Consider the following 27,861-nt stretch of genomic DNA (forward strand, 5'->3'; position numbering starts at 1 on the left):
AGGGAGTAGACTCGGGGAGAAGCAGACTCCCCACTGCGCAAAGAGCCCAATGTGGGACTCGATCCTGGGACTCAATCCTGGGACTCCAGGATCAAGTCCTGAGCTGAAGGCAGTCGCTTAACCAACTGAGCCACCCAGGCACCCCCCAACCTCCTCTCTTCCAAAATTTTCCTTGAATCTTGACCTACCCCATGATCTCCCCAAATAAGCCTACTTTTAAAATCCATTTCATCTCTCTCTGTCTTGTATTGGAATTGTCCTTTTGAGCTTGTGAATTCCTAGGGGGTGGGGATGAGCCCTTAGCCATCTTTGTCTTCTCCAGCTGCTACTCCAAGTTCATTATACCGGAACATCACACACAACTGAACCAGACTTGAACTGACTTGATACTACTGCACCATCCAGGTACTTGGCAACAGAACACAACAAAACACCCTCTGCATTTCTAGAGTCCTCCTGTATCCAGCACTGGGGAAATCGGACCCTGAGCTATATCCATCCCACATCTGGGAGCGAGTCTACTGCAGGCCGCCATCATCAACAGCATCAACGGGTACATCAAGGGGTACTCTGCCCTCTCCCGTGCTAGAGAGCTGGGTTCCACTTCTAACGATCCTGCTCACATGCCAAGAAGAAAGAGGAACTGACCCAATGAAAACAAGGAGGAGAGTTCTAGGTAAAGAGAAGCAGAAATCTTTTGCAGGACCCTTTCCTCACTTTACCCATCTTGAGCTATGGAGTTAGGAAGATGCATTTGTGGAGGATGAAAACCAAAGGGATGAAACTAAAAAGTCAGGGAAGTGGTGGTTGAAGAAAGTGGCCCTGGTTAAGGATCTCAGGTCCAACCTCAGTGCCAATGTATGACCGGGAAAGAGCTCTCCGATAGAGGCTGGAGGCCCCCAGACATTTTAGGGGCGCTTACGGCTGCCTTTACAAGGCTGGTGACTCTATTCTCATAAAACCAAAATCTGTTTGGCTCCTTAGCGGTCACCCTACTGCCTGAAGGTTCCAGGGAGCTCCAGAGCTTTCCCCCGTGTACTTCTCGGGCACAAGGGGGAGCCAGCGGTCTTTTATCAGAGTCCTGCGCCCTAGGCACCGAAGGGCTGGAATGGGTCTGCGACGGGCAGGCAAGGTTTGCCTTCCCCATGTCCACAAACAGCCGAAGCCGAGGTGTAACATGGACGGACCCGGGTTCTAGCGTTCGTCGCACCCCCCCACCAGAGGCTGTTCAGCACCCCCCGAGTTCCGGATGTCCCCCTTACAAACTAGGGCAGGGGAAGCAGCTCTCACTTCAGGGTCTTCTCTGTGGATGCAGCTTTCAATTCTAGGGATGAGGAGCCTGCTCATCCCATCCTGCCTAATTGGGATCCTTTCTCTGGGAGTCCTATGTTGGGGATACAACTTTTCCCCTTCCTCTGGAATCACCTAGGTTCCCGCTTCTCCCTGCGTCTGTGAGTCCGTGCAGGAGCCGAAGGTATGTGCAGGTGCGCGCACACAAATCCACATGTTGGAGATGAGGGATACAGAGGTGCTGGGATAAGGTCTGGATCAGTGGACAACGAGATGGGTTTGAGGGGCAGGGAGGATGTAAAGAAATAAACCGGTTTTTGGGACCAACTCATGCCACCCGTCTTGTCCCACCTTTAATTTATTGACTCTGATCTACTAAGATCACAAGCTTAACTTTCCAAAATAAGGCATTTTGTTTTATTTCTGGAATCAGAATACGCCAGTGGGTCAAGGGCAAGAACCACCCCCTCACCACTCCCCCCCCTGCGCTGCGGGTGGCCCCGGGAACTGGGCCTCTCCTCCTACTCCCGTGCTGGCGAGTCCACCATGCTTCCAAGGGCTTCACGCGCCCAAAAATACCAGTTCACAGTGGGGTAGGCTCTGGGGCTTCCAGGGGGTCCGCGCTGCGCTTCCGACCTGGCCCAGAGAGGGCGCTCCGGACAGCCTCACAGACGGACCGAGCCGCAGCCAGCCGCCCCTGCGCCTGGGGGATGGAGCACTGACTTAGGACGCTCAGCAGGGCTACCGGGATCAGAGGCAGGGAGAACGAAAGCCAGAGAGAGTGAGGCCATCTGCGAGGAGCGCCGGAAGAGCCAGAGCATTCGGTGTAGGAGTCAGAAGCCACTAGGTTGGATCCAAGCACAGAAGGGAGTTATCAAGACCAGAAATTGTAGTCAGATAAGTTAAGAACAGAAAGACGCCTTCCCCCAGACCCAGAAAACTCTCATTCATCCTTTAAGACCCAGTTCAAAGGCTCTTCCCTCTCTTTTCTGGCTCCCCTCCTCAACAGAACCCTTTTCTGCACCCCTGCAGCAGCCTTTCCGCACCTCTGTGCCTCCTTGTCACGATCGCAACGCCCCGAGGAACAGGGAGCTCATTGGCAGAACGTCTCTAACTTTGTAAACCCAGTACCAAGCAAGATTCCTGATACACTGAGTCCTGAGGACTCAGTAAATGTTTGCTGATTGACGAGCTGCCGGCAGAATACCTGCTCCTTCTCGTGTGCGAACTGGATGTGGAAGATGGGCGCAGCCCGAATGTCATCCAACAGGCTGGGGGAAGTGGATCACCTGCAGGAGGGTCTCGATGCATCGAGCCTTGGGGCATCGAGCCTTGAGCTGTCCAGAGAACCGCTGTGGAAGAAGCAGTAAGGTCAGTGTCCGCTAGAAGGCAAAGGCAGGGGCGGGGGGTGGGGGTGGAGGAGGAGAAAGAAGTGGGAGAGTTGCAGGCAGGCGCTTGGGATCCTGAAGGCTGGCCACAGAAGCTGCAGAGAAGTGGTCCCCATAGGTAATCCCAAACTCACAATCCCCAGGTGTGAAGAAAAAGGGTTAGTGGTGGGCTTTGATTGGCTGGGTTAAACTGGAGGATTAATGGCAAACTGGTCACGCTTTCAGCCGTGTGCCTCCAACCCCATAGGCTGGTATCTTAAACTCAACTCACTCTTCTGGTTTCCTCCTTAACCCTATCCCTCTTTTATAGCCTGCCAAGATGGCTCATTGGCAAAGCTGTTCCTTTTTGTCACCCTCCCCTCCCCTCCGCTAGCTCAGCACTGCCCAAGAGTAATATAATGCGAGCCACAAATGTAATTTAGGATTTCCTAGTACTCCATTAAAAAAGAAACAGAAAAATTAATGCAAAAATTAATGCAAAACAGAAAATTAATTTTAAACATGTTTTATCTCATCCAATATATCTAAAATATTATTTCAACATGTAAATAATATTAAAAATTATCAGTAGGATATTCTACAATATTTTTGTATCATGTCTTTGAAATCCAGTGTCTAGTTTATAATCCCAGCTCATCTCAGTTCAGGTACTGAATTTCTATGTAAAAGTAAAATGTAGTTCTACCAAAACAATAAAGTTGCATTTAACGAAGAAAATTACCCTGCTTCAGTTTTGTATTTTTTTTAAGATTTTATTTGTTTATTTAACAGAGAGAGAGATCACAAGTAGGCAGAGAGGCAGGCAGAGAGAGAGGGGGAAGCAGGCTTCCTGTTGAGCAGAGAGCCCGATGCGGGGCTTGATCCCAGGACCCTGGGATCATGATCTGAGCCGAAGGCAGAGGCTTAACCCACTGAGCCACCCAGGCGCCCCCTGCTTCAGTTTTTAAGCAAAACTTCAAGTTCAGCTCCTCGGACACACTAGCCACATTTGAAGGGCTCAGCAGCCACATATGGGTGGTTGCTCCCATTTTGGATGACTTGGGTCTAGCTAGATTTGGCAAGCTCAAATTCTGGTCTGGCTTTCAGTCTTCCATGTAATCCTCAGATGGGCCACTCTGCTATGGCGAGGCCTGGATCAGACAGATCTCTGATTCCCCCTACCCAGCCCAATCCCAGGATCTTAAAGAGCATAATGCACTTTTCTTTTTCTGGTTGGTTGATTCTATTGATTTGAGAAGGTTTTAGGGACCTGGTGGGTCCTCACTAAAGCTCTTTGATTGATTCCCTTTCCACAGGGTTGTCAGATTTAGCAAATAAAAATACAGGATACCCAGGAATAGGAATTTCAAGTGAATAATGAAAAAAATACTATAAGTATCCCTCAAATATTGTATGAAATACACTTATACCTCCAAAATCCTTTATTTATCTGAAATTCAAATGTGTCCTGGATTTCTATTTCCTAAACCTAGCAGCCCTCCTTTCATGACCAGCTGTTGCGCTATGTGCTCAGCAGCAATTCCTCCTCCTCCTAGTACCGGCGCCTTGACCTTCCTCCAGAAAACTGTCGTCCCTCCGTTCTCAGGCCAGGCTGTTTGACTGAGACTCACTTCCCACTCTTTCCTCCAGGGCCATCCCACAGGGAGAGCACATGAGCCAGGCCTGGGCAGAGGGTGGCTTTCCCCTGGAGAACGGTGACCAGCTCAGGAATGGCATGTGACCCAAGACAAGCCACCTTCCTCCCAGGCATGCATGGGAATCACGGGCACAGATAGACTCTCCTTCCATCCGGGTTGCTACATTGGCAGGATGCAGGGCCGGCACTGCTGGGGCCCCGTTTGCCACCTGTTGGAGAAAAGCTGCCTGAGAAGGAGAGCAACACAGAAGAAAGTTCAAGGCTGACATTCTCTGGAGTACATTGTTTAGAGTACTGGGATCTGGCTATCCTGGGACCCCAGTTACGTCAACCAGTCATGTGCCTTGTTTAGCTTAAACCAGAATGAATTGGGTGTCTGTCCCATACTTGTAACTGAAAGAATTGTCTGATAGTTATAATCTCACAGGCATGCCCCAAGCATGCACATGCGTTCCCTAGAGGAGAGGATGAGCCCAATAAGACAACAGCAGGAGGAAAGTTTGCCCTTAGCTCCACACACGTCCATAGCTCCGTGGCAGCCCAGGCAGGAGGCCAGGCCCCAGCCAGCCACGTCCCATTGCCGCCTACCTGCAGCATGGCCAGCGCCCTCCAGAAGAGCTTGGAGTTGCGAATGCACAGGTCTAACATGTGGTTTTGGAGGATCTTCCCAAGAAGCACGTGGGCCCCCGTACTCACGGTATTCAGCACCCACTTGGTGCTTAGCTCATGCTGGAACTTCTGAACAGGGCGCACACACACGGGGGTCTGGGAAATGAGAGGATGGGAGAGCAACAGGGTGCAGAGGGCCCTATTGTCAGACAGGAATCCAGGGATCAAAAACCAGGGACCTAAATACAGATGGAATTTGTTTGACCAGCCCCGAGTTTAGATGTTAGGATGGTGTTGTAAACCAGGACTGTCCCTGGCAAAACTGCTGCTGTCACACACTTGTGGTTTTGACCCCCCAGGACACACATCTCTTCTCTGAGTTCTTGCACAGAAGGGTTTTGCACTTATCAGAACGTTCCTTTTGCCCCCCCAGGAGCCCGAAAGGGGAGGAATGAAGGTCCTGGGACTCATTCCACTAAACCAAAGGCCCCTGGAGCAGAGGTGGTGTCTTACTCTGCTCCAGAGCCCCAATCTTTTTGATAATGGCTGATACATGGTTATTGATCAATACACATTTGTTGAAAATTAGTTCAATTTAACCCCTGTAATAACCCAATGAACTAGGCTTTTTTATCCCCATTTCTACATCTGTGGAAACTAGAGGTCAAAAGTAAAGTCACTTGAGGGGCACCTGGGTGGCTCAGTCGGTTAAGCCGACTCTTGAGTTTGGCTCAGGTCACGATCTCAGGGTAAGAAGATGGGAGGCCTGCGTTGGGATCCCATGGGAGATTCTTTCTTTCCTCTCTCTGCCCCTCCCACCACTTGTACTCTCTCTTTCTCTCTCAAATAAATAAATAAATCTTAAAAAATAAAAAGAAGCAACTTGAGGGGTGCCTGGGTGGCTCATTTGTTAAGCGTCTGCCTTCATTTCAGCTCAGGTCATGATCCCAGGGTCCTGGGATCAAGCCCTGCACCCTGCTCCCTGCTCCGCAGGAAGCCTGCTTCTCTCTCTCCCACTCCCCTGCTTGTGTTCCCTCTCTTGCTGTGTCTCTCTCTGTCAAACAAATAAATAAAATCTTAAAAAAAAAAGAAGCCACTTATATGATAGTGACATGTAGAATCAGGACCTAAATTCAGGTCTTCTGATCTGTGATGAAGGCATTCCCTACTTGGCCACAATCATCTCCTTGCGGGGGGAGTAAGATAACGTATATGAAAGCACACTGAATACTAAAACACAGTGCAAACACACGGTACTGTGAGTGAAAGCCCCGCTGTCCTTGGCCCTCATCTCTTGCCTTTATATAACCTTCTATTACGGCACTTTGCATCTATTACTGTAACAAGAGTCCAGAAAACGAACTGAGGGGATTCATTACTGGGTCCTTGCCAGGCTAGGGAACAAGCTACCACTACTTCTGCCTCCTTATGCTGGCATTCTAGAAGGAGCAGGTCACACACACCCCTTGCAGAGGGTATATTGAAAATACTTATTAACAAGCGATCGACAAGGACATGAGTACTGAAGAGGAACATTTGCAAGGATGTGGATGCAGCTAGAGACTATGAGGATAAGTGAAGTCAGTCAGTCTGAGGAAGATGCACACCGTAGGATTTCACTCGTGTGTGGAATTTAAGAAACCAAACAAAGGGGAAAATGAGAGAGAGAGAGAGAGAGGCAAACCAGGAAACAGACTGTTAGCTACAGAGCAACGGTTACCAGAGGGGAGGTAGGTGGGGGCAGGTCGGTGACGCAGGAGATGGGGATTAAGGAGTGCACTCAACCCACACGAAACAGACAAACACATCAAAAAATGGGCAGAAGATATGAACAGACACTTCTCCAATCAAGAAATACAAATGGCTATCAGACACATGAAAAAATGCTCATCATCATTAGCCCTCAGGGAGATTCAAATTAAAACCACATTGAGATATCACCTTACACCAGTTAGAATGGCCAAAATTAACAAAACAGGAAACAACATGTGTTGGAGAGGATGTGGAGAAAGGGGAACCCTCTTACACTGTTGGTGGGAATGCAAGTTGGTGCAGCCTCTTTGGAAAACAGTGTGGAGATTCCTCAAGAAATTAAAAATAGAGCTTCCCTACGACCCTGCAATTGCACTCCTGGGTATTTACCCCAAAGATACAGATGTCGTGAAAAGAAGGGCCATCTGTACCCCAATGTTTATAGCAGCAATGGCCACAGTCGCCAAACTATGGAAAGAACCAAGATGCCCTTCAACGGATGAATGGATAAGGAAGATGTGGTCCATATACACTATGGAGTATTATGCCTCCATCAGAAAGGACGAATATCCAACTTTTGTAGCAACATGGACGGGACTGGAAGAGATTATGCTGAGTGAAATCAGTCAAGCAGAGAGAGTCAATTATCATATGGTTTCACTCATTTGTGGAGCATAACCAATAGCATGGAGGACAAGGGGCGTTAGAGAGTAGTAGGGAATTTGGGTAAATTGGAAGGGGAGGTGAACCATGAGAGACTATGGACTCTGAAAAACAATCTTTGGGGTTTGAAGTGGCGGGGGGGTGGGAGGTTGGGGTGGGTATTATAGAGGGCACAGCTTGCATGGAGCACTGGGTGTGGTGAAAAAATAATGAATACTGTTTTTCTGAAAATAAATAAATTGGGAAAAAAAAAAAAAGGAGTGCGCTTGTGATGGGCACCGGGTGTTGTATGGAAGTGTTGAATCATGATACTATACACCTGAAACTAACATTACACTGTACATTAACTAACAGGAATTTAGATTAAAACTGAAAAAAAAAAAACCCACACATGAAAAAGATATTGTGGCTCATTTGGAAAAAAAAAAAAAAGAGTGCACGCAGAAATCTGACCAATCGGAATGAAGCTAGCTAGTATGCAGTACACAGACTGCCCTGTGGGAAAGAGATCAGTCAAATCTGGGTTATATCATTTATGTCACTGACCATCAAATAACCATTTGTACCATGAACTATCATTAACACAAAAATATTTTCAAGTGTACATAGTCTGAATCCAGACACATTCATTTTAAAGTCCACATAGAAAAAAGGCAGCAACTGTACCTAGAAAAATCCTTAAAAAGAAGAGTGAGAGAAGCATTAACCTTTCAAATATTAAGCCCACAATAAGCCTCTATATTTAAACTGAATGGCATCATCACATCAATAGACAGACTGGTAGTACAGAACAGAAAGTCCAGAAATAAACCAGTGCACATGGGAACTAAGTATCTGATAGAGGCTGCACCTCAAATCACTCAGGAAAAGATGAATTTTAAAAATGTATTGAGATGGGGCATTTGGGGGGCTCAGTTGGTTAACATCTGCCTTCAGCTCAGGTCGTGATCTCGGGGTCCAGGGATGGAGCTCCCCATGGGGCTCCCTGCTCAACGGGGAGCCCACTTCTGCCCCTCCCCCAGTTCCTTCTCTCTCTCGCTCTCTCTCTCTCTCAAATAAATTATATATATATGGAGAGAGACAATCAGATAGTCACATAGAAAAAAATTAAATTGGGTTCATACCGTAACCCATAGACAAGAATAAACGAATGAATTGCAGGTCTAAGTGTTTAAAAAAAAAAAAAAAAAGAAGGAAAGGAAAAAAGAAACCATTTTTACTAGAAGAAAACACAGGTGGAGTCCCTTTACAACCTGGGGGTAGCAGAGAGCTTTTTGTGCCTCACGGTCCAGATTCAACAAAAAATGGATAATAAGTTCTATCCCAGTAGAATTAAAACAAAGACATTTGCATGGTTAAAACCCAAATGAAGTATTTATAATGCATATCAGAGAGAAAGAACTAATGCCCCTGATTTATAAAGTACTAAAAATCAGGGGCTCAGTCAGTTAAGCCTCTGCCTTCAGCTCAGGTCATGATCAAGGCCAGCATCGAGGTCATTGCTTAGCGGGGAACCTGCTTCTCTCTCTCTCCCTCTGCATGTCGCTCCCCCTGCTTGTGCTCTCTCACTCTCTTTCTCAAATAAATATATCTTTAAATAGAAATAAAGTACTAAAAATCAAGGGAGCATCCAGATCCCAATACCATTAGAAAATGAGTATATTTCATGTATTTACATGAACACACAGTTCACAAAGAAAAAGATTTATTAAAACCTTTAAGCATGTTCAACCAAACACATAATAAGTAAAGTAGAAATGAAAACCACACAGAAATAGAATTTCTCATCTACCAGATTGGCAAAAATTCAAAAGCTTTTGAATGCTTTTAAAGAGGCTATGGGGAAGGGGTGCCTCAGTGGCTCAGTTGGTGAAGCATCCAACTCTTGGTTTTGGCTCAGGTCCTGATCTCAGGGTCATGGGATTGAGCCCCATGCTTGGGCTCCACACTCAGTGCGGAGTCCACATAAGACTCTTTCCCTCTGCCCTCCCTGCCCTCCAATAAATAAATAAATAAATCTTTAAAAAAAAAAAAAAAGGAACTATAGGAAACGGGCATTCTCCTATATTGCTAGTACAAGAAGCAAAATGGGACAATCCTTCTGAGGGGAAATGCTGCCGTATCTAATGGAATTAACGTATGTATTTGTCCTTTCATCCAGTTCTCGTTCTTCTAGAAATTTACCCAAAGATACACTTCTACATTACAGAAACACACGCATATTCATTGCATCATTATTGGTAACAGCAAAACGCCGGAGACAACCAAATGCCCTACATCAGAGACTGCCCCAATCATTCCTGCACATGTACAATCTACACACAAATGTAAAAAATAATGAGGAAGGGTTTTATAAACCCAAGTGGAGTTATTTTCAGGATATCTCATTGAAGCACAAAAGAATATACATGGCACAGTGCCTCTTGTAAAAGAAAAAATTGCAAAGTACAAACAAATGTGTTTTTGCAAAAAGAAACATAGGAAGGCAAGTCAGTAACTAATGAAATTGTTTACCTGCTGGGATAAGTGGAAACAGGTGGAAGGAAGAGTGAAGGGGATGGGACATCTCCTTATTATACAGTTTGATTTTAAACCATGTTATGTTTTACATATTCAAAAGATAAAGTGGTATTGAAAACAAAAAACTCAGGGACTCCTGGGTGGCTCAGTTGGTTAAGTGTCTGCCTTTGGCTCAGGTCATGATCCCAAGGTCCTGGGATCGAGTCCTGCAGTTGGGCTCCCCACTCAGCGGGGAGCCTGCTTCTCCCTCTGCCTGCCGCTCCCCCTGTTGTGCTCTCCCTGTCTCTCTCTCTGACAAATAAATAAATAAAATCCTAAAAAAACCCCAAACACTCTAAAATGAAAAAAAAAAAAGGAAATGAAACGCACTATATATCATATTGATAACATAACTACAGAGAGAGGAAAAAAAATTAATCCTAGTGACTTTTAAAAAAAATTTTATTTATTTGACAGAGAGATCACAAGTAGGCAGAGGCAGGCAGAGAGGGGGGGGGAAGCAGGCTCCCTGCTGAGCAGAGAGCCCGAATTCGGGGCTCGATCCCAGGACCCTGGGATCATGATCCAAGCCAAAGGCAGAGGCTTTAACCCACTAAGCCACTCAGACACCCTAATCCTAGCAACTTTTGGACACTTTATGTGTCTTTTGTGGAATATGGTCAGAAGACAAAAAGAACTGCAAAGAAATCTTTACTGTTTCTTGGTAAGTTTGTTGGTGGTAGTGTTATCAGGGTAGCAATTTCAAAATGGGTATTTATTGTAGGACTAAGGAAATGGACAAATAAATTGACGATGTTGGGAATCAACGTTCTCATTAAGGGAAAACAGGTAGGAGAACATATATAAATTCATAAATATGTATGTATGTATATATACATATATATATATCTACTTATGTGAAAAAAACATATACAGTTGACCCTTGGACAACAAAGGTTTGAACTACACAGGTCCACTTATATGCAGATTTTTTTTCAAAAACACAGGGTGGTGTACTATAAATGAATTTTCTGTATGGTTTTCTTTTCCTTGTTTTAAGATTTTATTTATTTATTTGACAGAGACACAGCAAGAGAGGGAACACAGCAGGGGGAGTGGGAGAGGGAGAAGCAGGCTTCCCGCAGAGCAGGGAGCCAATGCGGGGCTTGATCCCAGGACCCCGGGATCATGACCTGAGCAGCAGACAGACATTTGACCAATGAACCACCCAGGCGCCCCTCTGTATTATTTTCTTAATGTTTTCTTTTCTCTAGCTTATTTTATTGTAAGGATACAGCATAAGATACATATAATTTTAAAAATATGTGTTAATTGAGTGTTTATGTTATTGGGAAGGCTTCTGGTCTAGAGTACGCTATTAGTTCAGTCTCGGGGAGTCAAATGTTATACAGGGATTTTCAACCGTGTGGGTTGCCAGTGCTTCTAACCCCCATGTTGTTCAAGATCAACTGTATTTCCTTGTTCGTTCTTTCTTTCTTTCTTTCTCTCCTTCTTTTTTTTTTAAGATTTTATTTATTTATTTGACAGAGAGAGATCACAAGTAGGCAGAGAGGCAGGCAGAGAGAGAGAGAGAGGAGGAAGCAGGCTCCCTGCTGAGCAGAGAGCCCGATGTGGGACTCGATCCCAGGACCCTGAGATCATGACCTGAGCCGAAGGCAGCGGCTTAACCCACTGAGCCACCCAGGCGCCCTCTCTCCTTCTTTTTTGAGACACAGGAGAAAGAGAGAGTACACGTGTGCATGTGCAAGCAGGGAGAGGGACAGAGGGAGCAAGAGGATCTCAAGCAGACTCCACGCTGAGCTTGGAACCAGATGTGGGGCTCAATCTCATGACCCTGAGGTCATAACCTGAACCAACATCAAGAGTCCAACATTTAACCGACTGTGCCACCCAGGTGTCCCTGTATTTCTTTCTACCAAAGACTTTTTTTTTTTTTAAAGATTTTTATTTATTTGTTAGGGAGAGAGAGAGAGAGAGAGAGATACAGAGCACAAGCACAGGCAGACAGAGTGGCAGGCTAGAGGCAGAGGGAAAAGCAGGCTCCCTGCCAAGCAAGGAGCCCGATGTGGGACTCGATCCCAGGACACTGGGATCATGACCTGAGTCGAAGGCAGCCGCTTAACCAACTGAGCCACCCAGGCGCCCCTCTACCAAAGACTTTTGCTTAGAGGCAAAGTCAGCAGTAGCAGTGAGCATACCTAGCACCTAGGTTTCTAAATACAGCAGCCCCCACTTACCCCACAGATGAGTTCCAGACCCTGTAGATGTCTGCTACTGTGAACAGTACAGAGCCATACACATACCATTTTTTCCTATCGTACATTCCAACGATAGAGATTAGTTCATGCACTAGGCACAGTAAGAGATGAACACCACCAATATTAAAATAGAACAATTATAACAGCATACTATGATAAAAGTTATGTGACTGGGGCCTCTCTCACAAGATATCTTACTGTACTGTATTCATCCTTCGCCTTCTGGTGACGATATGAGATGACAAAATGGCTGCTCCATGACATGAAGGGATGGGAATGACGTAGGCATCGTGACATAGGGTTAGACTACTACCGACCGTTTGGCAACCGGTAAGGGGGCCATCTGCTTCTGGACTACCAGTAGATTAGGGTAAATGAAGCTGTGGAAGCACAACCGTGAGAAGGCAGGACTGCTGTACCGATCCCCAAGGACAGCCACCAGCGCTCCTTGAAAACTACGGATTCCAGCCAGGACTGGAACTAGGAAAGTACAAGGTGAACCTGGGACAACATTTCTGTTCTCCTACATAGATGTCTGGGGACACTAGTGTACAGACACACATCTATACACACACACAGGTAAGTAATAATTAACAGAGTTAGAAACTGAAGTGGAGTGGTTTCTAAGACACCTTGTTAAGAAAAAATGCAAGGCACAAAAGACTATCATACGCTACTCTTCTGCATTAGAGAAAAGGTGCTTTTTTTTCTTTTTCCAAAAAGAAACACAGTAAGAGTGTTCCAACACTAATGTGACTATGTCACAATGACAAAGGGACCAGCTTGAATAAGCTCTCATTTTGAGTATTAAAATCAGTAATGACAGGAATGGGTTAAAACACATTTAACAACAAAAAATTCATGACTCCACACTGAGTCTAAGTAAATGTAGACAGGGTGGGGAGAGAAGGGAGAGATTTTCTTTACAGAAGAATTCCAACTAGTAAATGTAGACAGAAAGAAAAATCACCATTTAAAAACCACCATAGTTATAAATTGATTCGACCAAGAATGATCTGTGGATGCTAAAACCATTGGGTGAAAGATCACTAAAGAAATCTGACACACCCAGGGCGCCTGGGTGGCTCAGTTGGTTAATCTTCTGCCTTCAGCTCCGGTCATGATCTTGGGCTCCTGCTATAGACTCCCTGCTCAGTGGGGTGTGTGCTTGTCCCTCTCCCGCTGCCCCTCCCCTGCCACTCGTATTCTCTCTCTGCCTCTCTCAAATAAATAAAAGCTTAAAAAAGAAAAAGAAAAGAAATCTGACACTACTTTGAGTAAGTGATAAAACATAACATCACCAGTAAAGGAAGGAACTGACATCAGGCATCTCCCGATGTGATACCCTCATCTAGGAGCCTCATCTCTGCGGCACTCCTGCCAAAACGCTTCACCTGAATATAATGAAGAAACGATCAGGCAAATCCAAGGTGAAGCACATTCGGGAAAATAATTGGTCAGACTCCTGTACTATCAATGTCATAAAAGACACAAAAAACACTTAAAGAATTCATCTAGATTAAAAAAAACTAAGGAGGCTTAATAACTAAGTGCTACACATTATCTCTGATTGGATCCTGGACCTGGAAATAAAAATAATGCAGAGATAATTGGGGAAATTTGAATACAGTCTGCATATTCAATAATCGTACTCACGGTCCTTTTTCCTGAGTGTGAAAATTATGTTGTGGTTATGTAGACAAATGTCCTTGTTCTTAGGGGACACAGTAATTTGTGTCAAATGTCATCTTACGTCCAAGTATCTTTCAAATAATTCAGAGGAAAAGACGGATGAAGCAGATGTGGCAAAATGTTAAAGATTGGTGAATTTAGGGGCAGCTGGGTGGCTCAGTCGGTTGGGCATCTGCCTTCAGCCCAGGTCTCAATCCCCGGATCCTGCGAGCAAGCCCCATGTCAGGTATACTGCTCAGTGGGAAGCCTGCTTTTCCTTTTTCCTCTCCCTCTGCCTGCCACTACCCCTGCTTATGTGCTGTTTTTCTCTGTAAAATACATAAATAAAATCTTTAAAAAAATTTGGTGAATCTCGGGAGAATTGTATGGGTGTTCACTGTTCTGGCAATTTTTCTGTAGGGTGGAAAATTTTTCAAAATCAAAGTGTGGGAGGAGTTTACGTCAACGATATTTCTGCAACTAAAGATTTACTAATGGAAGCCTCTTTATTTCAAAGAATCACAATATATTTGGAAAGATACAAACCAGAATCAAACAAAAGACAGAAGCTATACACACCAAAAAAAGACTGATTGATGTGACTATGTAAAAATGTAAAGAAAATATCTCTCCATCAAAAATGGAAAAATAAAAAATAGTCATAAACTAGAGGAAAACATAGAACAGGAATAAAAAAAAAAGGCGACTGTCCTTGCTATATACACTCCCTCTTATAAATTAGTAAGAAAAAATTAAATATGCCCAAAAGAATGGGTGAATATGTGCAGAAGGCATGAAGAAGTAACACAATAAAGAAAAAAAAATAATAGCCAATATATATCTTTAAGCGGCACATCTCCATAGTCATCAAAGGAATTTGAATTAGGGGCACCCGGGTGGGCTCAGTTACCTTAGTGTCTGACTTCAGCTCAGGTCATGATGTCAGGTCCTGGGATCCAGCCCCTACTTGGGCTCTGCCCTCAGCAGGGAGTCTGCTTCTCCTTCTGCCCTTCTTCCCCTTCCCCATTCATTCTCTCTCTCAAATACATAAATAAAAATCTTTTTAAAAATGATGATATGGATATATTTGTACAGAAAGGTGTTCATAATTTTCAGTGAAGAGAAGCAAGTTAAAAACAGCATGGCATAGGGCGCCTGGGTGGCTCAGTGGTTTAAGCCTCTGCCTTCAGCTCGGGTCGTGATCTCAGGGTCCTGGGATTGAGCCCCACATCAGGCTCTCTGCTCGGTGGGGAGCCTGCTTCCCCCTCTCTCTCTGCCTGCCTCTCTGCCTACTTGTGATCTGTCTATCAAATAAATAAATAAAAATCTTTAAAAAAAAAAAACAGCATGGCAAAGATGATCCTATTTTTGTATAAATATATTTACATACTTACATACGCATAAAAAAGCCTAGAGGGACATTCTCCAAAATTTGTGTAAGTGGTTTTTTGGAAGAAGGTTGGGTTTTTTTGTGTTTTTTTTTTAAAACATTTTATTTATTTACTTGACAGAGAGATCACAAGTAGGCAGGGAGGCAGGCAGAGAGAGGGAGGAGGAAGCAGGCTCCCTGTGGAGCAGAGAGCCAGATGGGGGACTCTATCCCAGGACCCTGAGATCATGACCCGAGCCAAAGGCAGAGGCTTTAACCCACTGAGCCAGCCAGGCACCCCATTCTAAGGATATGTTTTAAAAATTGGAAAACATTTTTCCAATGTTTCGTTTCATAACATTCAAAAAAAATCATTTGTATCTGAGATTTATTCTCTTCCTTGGCACAGTCAAGGTCAAATTTAAGGAATATAAAGGAATCCTTAGATCCTCTAGTCTCCTGAGAACACTGGGGCTCAGTGAGCCCACTGAGTCACCCAGACGCCCCTGGAAGAAGGTTATTATGGATGCTTTTCTCCTTTTGATTTCTGTATTTTCAAAGGTGTTTATAATAAAAATATTGCTACTATAACTATAATTTTAGATCTTTTTCAAAAGATCACAGGTTAACATTCCCTACTATATCCCCTATCCCTGGAATAGGACTTGGCACGTGATAGGTGCGTAATGAATGAATGAGTAAAAGAATCTGGCTCAATTCATGGATATGGTGGAATTTTGTACTGTAAAGTGAAATAAACCACAGACTTAGAGTCACAAGGCCAGGGTTCGAGTCCTGGCTCCTGCTTTAGCCATGTAGCTGTGATTACAATGCCTTAATCTCTTAGTTTCAGCTTCCTTATTTGAGATGGTGGGGGGACCTATATCCCTTAGGAACCCATTATGAGAAATGATATTATAAATGAAATAGTTTGTAAAGTACAGAGTCCTACGTGTGTATTTGGTATGATGACGGCACAGTGGAACCTGGAAGAGGTATTTCACATCAAAGAGGGTTCTAGACAATGTGGGTTTCATCGGAGAGGACTTCTTAGAAGATGTGAGATGTCGAAGGAGACAATGAATGTGGAAAGTATGCCAAAAAAGTAGAGGTGTGACCAATGAACACCATTTGGAAGGGAAGACAAAGGTACACATTAGAAGGAGCATGGACCCCCTGGCTCAGGGGGAAGGGCTTCCTTTGAGTTCTGAGTGCAGGTAAGAAAACATGGCAGCTGTGTGGCCAAGTCAGGAAGCTTCCTGGAAGAGATGATCTGAATAATGGATGAGACCACATCTCTCCAGCGCAACCCGTCAGGGCCCTGTTTGTGCCCGGTGGATGGTGGACAGGAGTCAGGTGAGAAAACCGAGGAACCACAGATGCAAAACTGCCTTCTTTCTTGGGCCACAAAGCACAGATGAACTAACACTCAGATGTCCCAATGCCCTCTCCAGACCAAACTGCAAAGTGTATCCAAATTGATAATTATTTCTGTGATTATTTTCAGTGTTCGTACTGATAATATCTTGCTAAAGCATTATCAGTGCTTCAGTAGTGAAATTATAATTAGTAAAATTATAATTACAAATATTATAATAAATTATAATTAGTGAAAACTAGTGAAATTATCATTTCATTATATTACAAACAATATCAGTAATTTTGTCTGCAGTGAATTCAGCATAGTGACCTTGCAAGGATATACCTTAAAGACTTTTGTATAGTGAGGATGACTATAACATCAACAATGAACCTGAAACAAGGGACAAATGAGTATCTGTCAGGTGTCTGGTGGCCTGGCCTGTCTTTTTCACATATTCCTGGAGAGAACTGAGCCATTACCTTGGAAACACTGACCAGTGACCCGGTAACACAAGAACTTGCCCAGCTGGCTTTCTGGGAGTCCAGCAAAGCTTTCCACCCTCCAGCCTTGAGCTGCTTTTTTGTTTTGTTTTGTTTTAAGATTTTATTTATTTGGGGCACCTGGGTGGCTCAGTTGGTTAAGCAACTGCCTTCAGCTCAGGTCATGATCCTGGAGTCCTGGGATCAAGTCCCACATTGGGCTCCCTGCTCCACAGGAAGTCTGCTTCTCCCTCTGATCTCTCCCTTCTCATGCTCTCATTCTCTCTCTCAAATAAATAAATAAAATATTTTTTAAAAAGATTTTATTTATTTGACAAAGATTACAAGTAAGTGGAGAGAAAGAAGGAGAAGCAGGCTCCCTGCTGAGCAGAGAGCCCAATGCAGGACTCAATCCCAGGACCCTGAGATCATGACCTGAGCCTAAGGCAGAGGCTTAACCCACCAAGCCACCCAGGCATCCCAGCCTTGAGTTTTCTAATTTCTGGAACCCTTCTTCTTCTGAGTCCCTCAGCACAGAGAATACCCTCTCATTCCCCATACCTGGATGAAGTTCCCTTCGTATTCGAAGAAAAGCAGTGGCCACGTGATGCTGATGATGGAGGGAGGAGCTTCCTCAGAGGGGTCTGGAGAAACAGAGAGAGAATGAGCCAGAGCAGCATCCCCAGGAAGGCCTTGCTGTAACTGCCACCCCAGGTTCTGTCCCCAAGGCTGACCCTCACCGGCGGGTCTGCCCCACGGTGCTATGCGCCAGGGCCTGGATGTGGGCCGTCTTCTCCTTCACCTGCTCCACCAGCGCCTGCACCTCCGTGAGGTTGTCTAGGAGAGGGGAAGGGCGCCAGAGATGAAAGCTGTTCTTCCTGTTCCCTGCGGTCCTGTCAGGACACGCGCCCCTCTCCCTCCCTCAGAGCAGGTGCTTTAAGACCCAGAAAAATGACAGCTCCCCCGAGTCACTCCCCTGCCTCCCTCTGCTCATCCCACCGCTCCTGCCTTCCCTCTCACCATCCAGGGTGAAAATGAAGACCACGGTGTCGATTTCTGTGAGGGATGGCAAGATGGAAGTCAGGAGGTCCTCTTGGGAGAAGGAGAACTGGGGACCCTGGGCACGAGAAGATGGGGGGCCCCCTCCCATGAAAAACTCCCGCACACAGACCTGGGGACCACAGAGGGCCTCACAGGACCTCTCACACAGCGTGTTTGTACCCAGATGGAAGAACCGAGGTTCAACGAGGTCAAGTGCTTTGCCCAAGATGATGCAGCAAGTTGAGGGAAGAGCCCTGGACTAGAGCCAGCTTTAGAGGGAGAATCGAGCCTTCCGCCCTCCCTGTGCTACCCCAAAGCCTCCCGACCTCTAACCCATATTCCCTTCCCTGGACTGTCTGTCTGCTCTCCTCCCCCACCTGTCCCCACCTCCCCTCACCTCCCACTCCCTGCACACCTGTCACCGTCACAACCTCCCCCATGTCCCGTCATCCCTCGCCCCCCCGGTGGAGGAGCTCAGTCCTCTGGTTAAACATGTCACTGTGATCACCAGTGAGAAAGCTGTGGACATCTCGGTAGTCTGGAACATTTAAGGACAGGGAGAAAGGAGTCATGGGCTTTATAGGAAAGATTGATTCTAGGCTTGGGGGGACGTTCATGGGTCTTGGAGGAAAGTGCCAAGAGGGGTGTAGGGTGAGGTGTCACACACATGGGAGGTCACAGCTAAGCGGGGCTGGGAGTTGAGGGACCAAGGCCTGAGTAGGGGTTCACAGCAAGGAGCATTTGACTGAAATGCCTATTCAAACAGGACAGTCTGGACATCGAATGAGGAACCCCCATGGGCTGGGGATGGGGGGAGGAAATCGGTTTGCATTCAGGAGGAGCCAGGAAGAAAGTCTGGACTGGGGTCCCACCGGCACTAAAGCTGTGGATACACTCCACTCCATCCATGATGGCCATGATGCCCAGGGTCTGCCAGCCAACCAGGTACACGCGGCCTTTTTTCTCCAGGCTGAGCACGGGCCAGACGTCAGGACACGAGAGGAGATACGGCAGTGAGAAAAGATTAGGGATCAGAGAAAGATGCACACGGCCAAGCACAGGTGCAAACCAACAGAAAGGTTACCTCGCCCTCCACCACGCAGACCTGCTCCCCTCACCGTGTTAAGGAGTCCTGAGGGTCTCCGCTGTTCTCAGGACAGTCCCCCATCCACTCCTAACATGTTTCCACACACCTGGTGCTGGCTTGCTTCGTCAGGGCTAGATCTTCGGGCTTTGACTCTAGGTCACCTGATGAGCCCGCTCTAATGTCCGCAGGATTTCCAGAAGGCACCTGGGAGAAAGGCCACCAGCTCCCGGGGTGGGCCCAGGGCCCCCTCTAGACAGCATGGGTACCCAGCCCTGCCCAGGGGAAGGCACAATTCCCTGAAAACTAAGTTCTGCTGGTCCCTAGCGGAGGTGCGGGGAGTCCTGTCTGAACTCAGGGCAGAGGACAGAAAGGACTTCCATGAACAGAACACAAAGATCCAACAGAGGCTGAAGGACATGAAGAGAGCAGGGTGAGGAGGACGGGATGGGAGCGGACGAGGAGGTCAGTGGGGATTCTGGGAGCCAGGCCAGAGACACAGGCCCCCGCAGAAGGAGTTCTTCCTGCACGACCTGGACCCTCCCCAAGCCAAAGACTCGCTGAAACGAGGTGTCCCAGGTGGGCTCAGGGATTAGGTGTCCCAGGTGGGCACAGAGATCAGTGGGACCTGAGGAGCCCAGGGTCCGCTGGAAACAAGTGAGACTTTGTGTGCTAAGAAACCCAGGCCAGCTCTTTTCCCACGGCCCAGGGTGCGGTGGGGGTAGTGGTACTGGGCCTCCGTCTTGCTGCCATTAACCCGTCTGTCTCTGCGTCTGCACTTGCCATTCCCCAGCCCGTACCGACCCTCTCCCTGCCTGACTCTGACTGTGCTCTCCTACCTCTGAGAGGCTGCGATGCCTTGGTCCACAGTCTTACGGGCGGCCAGTAGCAAGGTTTCCAGCAGGGTCTTGGTTGCACTTCCACCATTCATTCGGAAGGAGCCACCGAGGCCCTCAGGCTAAGGAGGTGATGACACCCGGGAGAGGTTGGGAGAGGAAGGAGGATCCTGTTGTTCACGACTTAGTGGCTGCTGGGCATGCGCTCTGGCTAGAGGCCCCTGGCACAGAGTCTGCTTAGTGATTCCTGGCCATGCACTCTGGTTAGAGGCCACTGGGCCTGCATTCAGCAGGACTGGGGATGTCCAGTGCGCTATGAGGAGGGCTGGGTTGTGGGCTTCACTGAGACAAGCAGAAAGAGGGTAAGGGCCACCTATGGTCATTTCCATGGCACATTCAGGACTCTAAGGAGGAGGCCACAGTAACTGAGTGTCCCGTTAGCAGGAAATGAGTGTTTTTTGGAGAGGATTTTGTTTTGTTTTGTTTTTTCCAAGAAGTTTCTTCCAACCCAACCCTCCACTTTTTTAATAGCAGTTTGTCAATGCAAACATCACATTTCAGGTCCTTTGGACAGACCAGTGAAGCAGCCATTGTAATGGACAGGGATGTAACATGACACACCAAGCATAAAGAGATTATTGCAAAGAGAATGATCAAACTGGTGACTGAGAAAGGAGATTAAAAGTAAACAACGCAGATGGGAGGAGAGATGAGCGCCTGAGAGCTGAAAGATATGGACCTCACACGGGGCGGCTGCCTTCCCATCTAACAGAAGGAAGAGCAAGAAAATGTCACACATGGGTCCATCCCTGGCAGAGAGGCCCAGGGGCAGGCACTCGGCTCAGGGCCTTGTCCAGTCAAAGTGAGGGTAGACCACAATCCAGAGAAAGAGACGCAGGGGCATGGAGGTTTGGAAGGTCCACCCAGTTTGAGAGAAGATTAGAAAGGCAGAAGAATGAAACTGCATCCCATTGTTTTAAAGCCCGCCTTTGAAACTGAAAGCAATTCACCCTTCCATTCAATCCTCTCTACTCACAGATGCAAAAGAGGTTCTTCAAAGGGGAAACCTGCCCTAGATGGGTTAGCTGTTTAATGATGATGGATTTAGCACACAGGGTCAGGACAGAAATACATCTTAAGGTGAAGGAGGAAATGGGAAAATAGGATTTGCTTTACGACATTTTAGTTGACACACTACGCCAGGAATTCAGACAAGACATAACAAGATCGGAAGCATCCAGGAGGCGGCAAGCATTCCCTAGGTGAGGGTGGGGAGGATCCTACCCAACAGCAAGACTGAGCCCGAAAGCTTCCTGTTTCCATGCAGCTTCTGCATGCGCTCTGCTATTTGTTGGAATGTGGAACTCCAGTCTTTTATGGGGTCATTTCTGGGGCCCACAGAGAGAAAGACATGGGGAGATGGTGAGAATCTAAAGGAAGGACCTCAGATGAGAGTCGGGATCAAAGACCACAACGGGATTGGGTCTAACATCAACATTCTCCTAGAGATGTGCTTTGGAGCTCATAGAGGCACCGTGTCCCTGACCCCAAGGAAAAGGGTTAGTAAAATATTCAGCAATTTAATCCCAGAGCAAAGCCAACACTCAAGTTTAAAGCTCCAGACTGATACCAGAACTTTCTTGTGCCCCCATCCTTCCCGTGTCCCACTGCCATGGCCACAATACCCACAACTCTCTGTAGGCCCCTGGAGGAGTGCCTATCATCAGAATGTCAAAACTGCCACTTTATTTTCAGTCTTAAGGTCCATCAGAAGCCCTTCCCATTCCTGGAAATAAATTCTGGCCATCTCCCCAAAGAGTGAACCCCTCACTACCTGAGAGAGAGACAACCGCTCCTGCCGAAGGAGCACAGCTACAAGGCATGAAGCGTAGCATCCAGCAGTTGGCAAACATTTCTTGAATAAATTAACCACGAACAAAACAATGTGTTAAGGGGACGAGAGAACATCAGGCTTGTTACCTGCTTAGGTGCAACCATGGACTCTCAAAGAACGGGATCTTCTGTAGTTGACCTCTACTGGTCAACCCTGCTAGGGGATACCCGGCCAATGACCCACTGTGGCAGGAGCTCAGACAGTTACCTCTGTATAAGGCCTCCCTAACCTCCCCTCATCATCCCATCCCTGCAAAATATCTACCCCTACTTTAACTACTTTTGTATTTTTTCATTTGTATTTCCTCGAGGGCAATTTCACATATTGCACGCCCATTTTGTAAAAGTGTTTCCTGTCATTTGTCCTCAAACTACTTCGGAAAGTCCCTAGAGACCTAAGCAGAGCCTGGAGCCAGGGTTCATTGTGCGGTTTAACACTGAGATCCCCAAACTTGCTAGTCATCAACATCACCTGGGGAGTTTGGGTTGGTGTTTGTCTGTTTGTTTGTTTTTTATTTTTTTAAACTACCCATTTCTGGATACCACGCCCACCCTGAGAGTCAGTTTCAGGAGTTCTGGAGTGGAGCCCAAAAATCTGTATTTTTAACATGCTTCCCAGACGACTCTGAAGTTCGGCCAAGTTTGGGAGCCACTGATTTAAGGAACAACTGGAAGATCTCCACGCCCACATTGTTTGAAATCCGTCATTTCACTTAGTCACAGGGCCTGAAATTAGCATCCACTGCAGCACATACATTTTTGGTGAAGGAGAGTCCTCCATTAAAAGGAGCAGGGTTAAAAGTATCTCAGACTCATTTATATCTTCACATGAATTACGCTACAAGCCTGGAATCTGGGAGTTGAGAAAAGGACCTCAGAAAGCACCCAGCTGCCCCTCCCCCCAGGACCACCACTGCATGTGCAGAGCGGCTCTTGAGGAATCCACAAGCCTTCCCTGGAACATTCCAGCGACAGGAAGCCTTCAGCTTCATCAAGAGGCCCACACCAATGGTGAAGTCAGCAGAGCTCCCCGCACCTGGCTGGGCACCAGCATCTCCATGGATGGTCTCAAAAAATAAGGGATTTCAGGGCCTCACCCCAAAGCGACAACATCCGAGCTCTTGCACAAGGGCCTACGAAGAATCTACGTTCTTCTTGCTTTAACACTCCTGAGGCTGGACATCCAGGGAACCACACCTGACCACTATCGGCTTCACACAATGACCTCTGGGATCAAAGCGGCCATCTACATACAGAATAAGGCGGAGGTGATCGGGTGGCACAGAGTCCTCAGGAAAGGGGGCAGGGTGGGGGTTTGAGTAGCCAGAGGGGGACCCAAGGGGAGCCTAGGATGACAAAGGAGAATGGTTGCTACAATAAGGGAGCTGGGCAAAGGGGAATCAGAGGCCACTCAGCACCCACGGCTCCTTTGAACAGATGCTTCACTTTGGGGTACGCATCGTCCGGACCCTATTCTATCTTCTGGCCCTTGTTTTCCTTGTCTCTTCACTTCCTGTTTTGAATGTCTGCTTTCTGGTATTTTATGAGGCCTTTGTAAGCTGCCTTCAATCCTTTCTGAAACGAGACTACATGAATCAACAGACCAAAAAAAAAGAAACAAAACCAAAACAAAAACCCACCGAGAACAAAAACCTCATAAGCTCAGAGACAGTCCGTATTTACTTGAATGTTCTGAGATGCGGTGAATATGACCATAGCCACCATGCCCTCCTCTTCGTGGCTGAACTGAAGATTTTGACAGGTTTGCTCTCAGCCTCCCCCAGGGGCCTGGCCTGTCACTGCCTTTCATTACCGTGGGCTCACCTGGCCATGTTCATGGGGCTGAAACCAACCAGGACTGGCAAGAAGGTGGCTGAGTTGTCCATGCCGGAGTCCATCTGGCCTGCCACAAAGGGAGCCTGATGGTAGGGGGAGAAAAAGGGCATAATGAGAGGGGAGGGATTACTCTAGTGTTTCCTGAGGCGCAGGAGCATCAGATTCCCCTGAGTCCTTGTTAGAAATGCACAGTCCCAGGCCCAGGTAAGATCTACTGGATCTGCCTTGGAAGGGGACAGTCCCAGGCCTGTATTTTTAACACGTTCCCCCAAGAAAATCCTCTGCATGGTAAAGTTTCAAAACTACTGGACTAAATTGTATGCTCCTTCAGGTCGGTGTCCTGTCCTCCTTGTGTGCCTCCTTCCACATCTAGCTTTGCTCGACCTGTTTCTCCTAGTGAATTGTTAGAATCAGTACACTGCAGTGGTGAGAGAAAATTGGGGTCACCAAATCCAGTGCTTGGAATCTTGCTAAAATGCAGATTCAGACTCAGTAGGTCTTGGTGGGGGAAGAGATTCTACATTACTAGCAAATCCTAGGAGATACTGATGTTGCTAAGCAAGGACCATGCTTAAGTAGCAAAGGGTTGGTCAGAAGGGTCAGCTTCTTCTGTAAAGAGCAAGAGAGTAAATATTTTAGGCTTTGGGGCCTCTATGAACTCTGTGCAATACTCAACCCTATCGTTGTAGCGTGAAGTGGCTATAGATCTTATGTAAACACAAATGGCTGTGTCTCAATAAAGCTTTATTTACAAAAATGGGCAGCGGCATGATTGGCCTGCCAGCGTGGTTTGCTGACCCTGGGACTAGTCCATCTACCTCAGTTGTTGAATGGACTGATACACAGGTATTCTGGAATAGGATCCTTTCCCTGTCATTCCACATTCATGCAGCTGGGTCTCAATTAGTGAGAGTAAAATCAAAATTCCTTGTGGGAACCCTTTCTGTTTCCTAGAACCCACCTGTCAATCTATTTTCCATGCTGTTCTGCCCCCACCCCCTTCCTCCCTGTAGAATGGATGCCCCCAGGCTGTCTTCACACTCACAGAGATTCCCACCGAAATGCCAATGACAATCACCCTCTTCTTCCCAGCGACCACCTAGGAGAGGAGGGTGGGTGAGACAGTGCCACCAGGAGGATTCTAGGATACAAACCTATGGCATGGAGATGTCAGGGAAGAGAACGGGCTTTGGCTGGATGGGGACTTCAGTGTCCTTGTGAGAAGGAACAGACAGAGACGTCTGGTTGACTATCAGGGGAAAACACAGACCTTCTTCAGTTCTTCAATCCTGTGCAGGGCACTATCTTCTATCCCCTCCCTAGATGCCACCACAGACCTAAGAGGACAGACTCAAAGTCAGTGGCACTGGTTTGAAAGCAGAAGATCACGGTATACTAGGGAAGAAAAGGGAATGCTTTAAGAGAAGGGAATGATGGGAAAGATATCATTGAATGAAATACCTACTATTTGCTGAACACCACAACAGACGCTTTCTAGGGCTGGACACTCCAATTCCAACAAGGGCCAGTCAGGTGACATGAGTATGTGAAGTGGGCCGAGGATAAGGCAATAAAAATGATGGGGAACAAAGCAAACTGGGCACAAGCTCCACCTGAAAGCCTTAAAATTCTATTTCTAGAAAACACTATCCAGGCCAAAGAAAATATTCACAGGCCAACGTGGCTTACCTGTCACCGCCTGCAATGAGGTAGGTGTAAAGAGGTTTCTGTCCTGGACCTTTCATCAGCTGGTTGAAGGAGACCTGTCAGCGGGGAAGGACATGAGGTAGTGATGAAAGTGAAGGGAACGGTTACCTTGGATTTTTTTTTTTTTAAAGATTTTATTTATTTGTCAGAGAGAGAGGGAGAGAGAGCGAGCACAGGCAGACAGAGAGGCAGGCAGAGGCAGAGGGAGAAGCAGGCTCCCTGCCGAGCAAGGAGCCCGATGTGGGACTCGATCCCAGGACGCTGGGATCATGACCTGAGCCGAAGGCAGCTGCTCAACCAACTGAGCCACCCAGGCGTCCCTTTTTTTTTTTTTTTTTTAAAGATTTTATTTATGGTTACCTTGGATTTTGACAACTAGTTGTGAGGATTCCCTCAGGCCAGCGCTTAAGCCAGTCCTGCTTGGCATTTGGCACTTCGAAAGCTACTTGCAGACGACAGCTTGGGGTGCATGGGATGTAGAGACACGCGCCATAGGCGGAGTGGGACCCAGGTGGGTTCCAAAGATACGAGGTTCCGTGGTGAGATCTAACTTTGAGAAGAGAGGGAGCCAGGCCTCAAGAGGGCCACCTAGGAGCTTAGCTATGATGAGCTTTATGGTCCTGAGGGTTACCCTGAGAAGGCAGAGGAAGGAAAATCGGGGATCAGGGTACTCACCGACATGAGAAACGCCATCCTGCCAGAGTTGTCCCCTCCACTCAGCACCACCAGCCCCCGCTCAGGTTCCTGAGAAAGAAAAATCCCCGGTGTCCTCAGGGCCTAGCTCCTAGCTCAGGTTGGGGGAAGCACATTCCTTCTTTGTCAGCAACAGAAGAACTCCTGGGGAGACTCCTTAATCCTCCTTTAACCACAAAAAGGAACAGAAAGATGCCTGGATTTGAGAACGAAACTTCAGTCTGACTCCCAACTCTGGCTGAGCTACTTACTCAAACCTTACTCATTCCAGAAAGGACTGAGAGCAGCTTTGTCATCCACCAATCACTCAATAAAAAGCAGCGCTACCCAGCAATTATTAGCTGGATATATTTGGGCAAGCTACTGTGATTGTCCTTTGTTTTCCTATCTGAAAAAAAAATGGAAACAATCACACTCATTTCACAGGTTTTTGCAAAGGTAATGAGTGTGAAAGCACAATGTCAATTACAGAGTGTGATGTAGATAAGTTATTATAATTACTGTTGATTAATAAGATGACAATAAAGAGGCCAGAGGGAGGACTGGGAGAAAGGAGAATGGAGATGGAGTAAAATGAGAAGTGGAAGCCAAGAAAAGAGAAAGGGGGGAGGGAGAGAAGTTAGGAGGGGAGAAGACAGAGAGACTGTACCTTCAGCACTTCCTGCACTTTGCCAGCCACTTGGACCATGATGGTCAGAACTGATTCACTATACAGTCTCTGTAGGGAACAGGTGGGAATCAGAAGCCAAGAAAAGGACAGTGGATTTGGGGGAGGGGGAGGAATGAATGGTGTGGTGGAGGGGCTCTCAGGTCTCAAACACGAAGGACCATTGGCATGGAGCTGGCATCTTTATTTTCAGTGTCCAGGAGATGGGTCTGGGTTACCTGGTATGTGGGCATGACTTGCCCCTCCTCCTGGAAGATCTCAGCATCACATTGTCCCAGCAATCGAACAATTTCCTCAGCATCTGCTTTGTTGAGGTCCTGGGTTAGTAGGTTTGACTTCTCTGTGATCGGCAGGGATGCCTCATACCCAGACAACTAGAGGGAAGGGGGCACAAGGATGCAGACAGGGAGCCCAGGCCTCGCTCAGGCCTCTGGATCTGGAGGTGGGAGTGGCAGCAGGCACAAGGTTTGGGGACAGACAGACAGACACACACGCACGCACACACACACACACACACACACACACACATCATCCAAGGATTTAGCCTGAACTTGGTACTCGGGCCTAATAAGGGAAGGTTAGGAAGGAAGATGGGAAGGAGAGGGAAAACAGAAACCCAGGGTGGAGGGAAGTCCGGATGAGAAATGATTCTAGGAATCAGTGCAGAAGACCAACATGGAGAAAGGGGGGCGGGGTGTCTCACCTCCCACTTGCCAGGCTCTGGGGTCTCAATCACGTGTTGAAACCGTTTTGTGCCCGGCATGGTCGAACGCTGTGGACACCCTGTCGTGCCTGCATCTTCAGCCACACAAACCCTTCTGTCCCGCTAACTCTGCTTCTAGCTGGCGGGGCCTTATCTGAGCCACAGTGATGATTAACCCAGGTACCCCGGCCTCTCCGAGCACTGCCCCCTCTGAGTATCTCTCCCCACACCCTTTCCTGATCAGTTGGCCCCCAGCCCTCTGGGCACCCCAGGGAAGCTCCAGGAGTCCCTCTTTGCATGCATGCACACTGCCCAGCCTCTGCTTTGCCCCATGAAGGGGGAAACCTGAGGTTCATTACTCTTAACCTTTGGACACAATGACCTCTTCCCTGGAGGGCCTGGA

General features: G+C 47.1%; 1 protein-coding gene across 1 annotated transcript; it reads right to left on the bottom strand.

Moving 5' to 3' along the window:
* Positions 1 to 1,873: 1,873 nt before the first annotated feature.
* Positions 1,874 to 27,518, bottom strand: GCKR (glucokinase regulator). The gene is given in 23 exon segments (XM_044262530.1): positions 1,874 to 2,043; positions 2,497 to 2,555; positions 2,557 to 2,642; positions 4,903 to 5,052; positions 17,560 to 17,650; positions 17,745 to 17,835; positions 18,019 to 18,119; positions 18,505 to 18,577; positions 18,912 to 19,009; positions 19,233 to 19,260; positions 19,263 to 19,330; positions 19,963 to 20,081; position 21,153; positions 21,244 to 21,280; positions 21,283 to 21,347; positions 23,677 to 23,771; positions 24,734 to 24,787; positions 24,959 to 25,025; positions 25,378 to 25,451; positions 26,071 to 26,139; positions 26,738 to 26,806; positions 26,974 to 27,129; positions 27,459 to 27,518. Coding segments are annotated over 23 exon segments (1,881 nt in total).
* Between the last annotated feature and the right edge of the window lie 343 nt (positions 27,519 to 27,861).

Source organism: Neovison vison, chromosome 8 (genome assembly GCF_020171115.1).
Source record: "Neovison vison isolate M4711 chromosome 8, ASM_NN_V1, whole genome shotgun sequence".
In the NCBI taxonomy this organism is placed as follows: Eukaryota; Metazoa; Chordata; class Mammalia; order Carnivora; family Mustelidae; genus Neogale; species Neogale vison.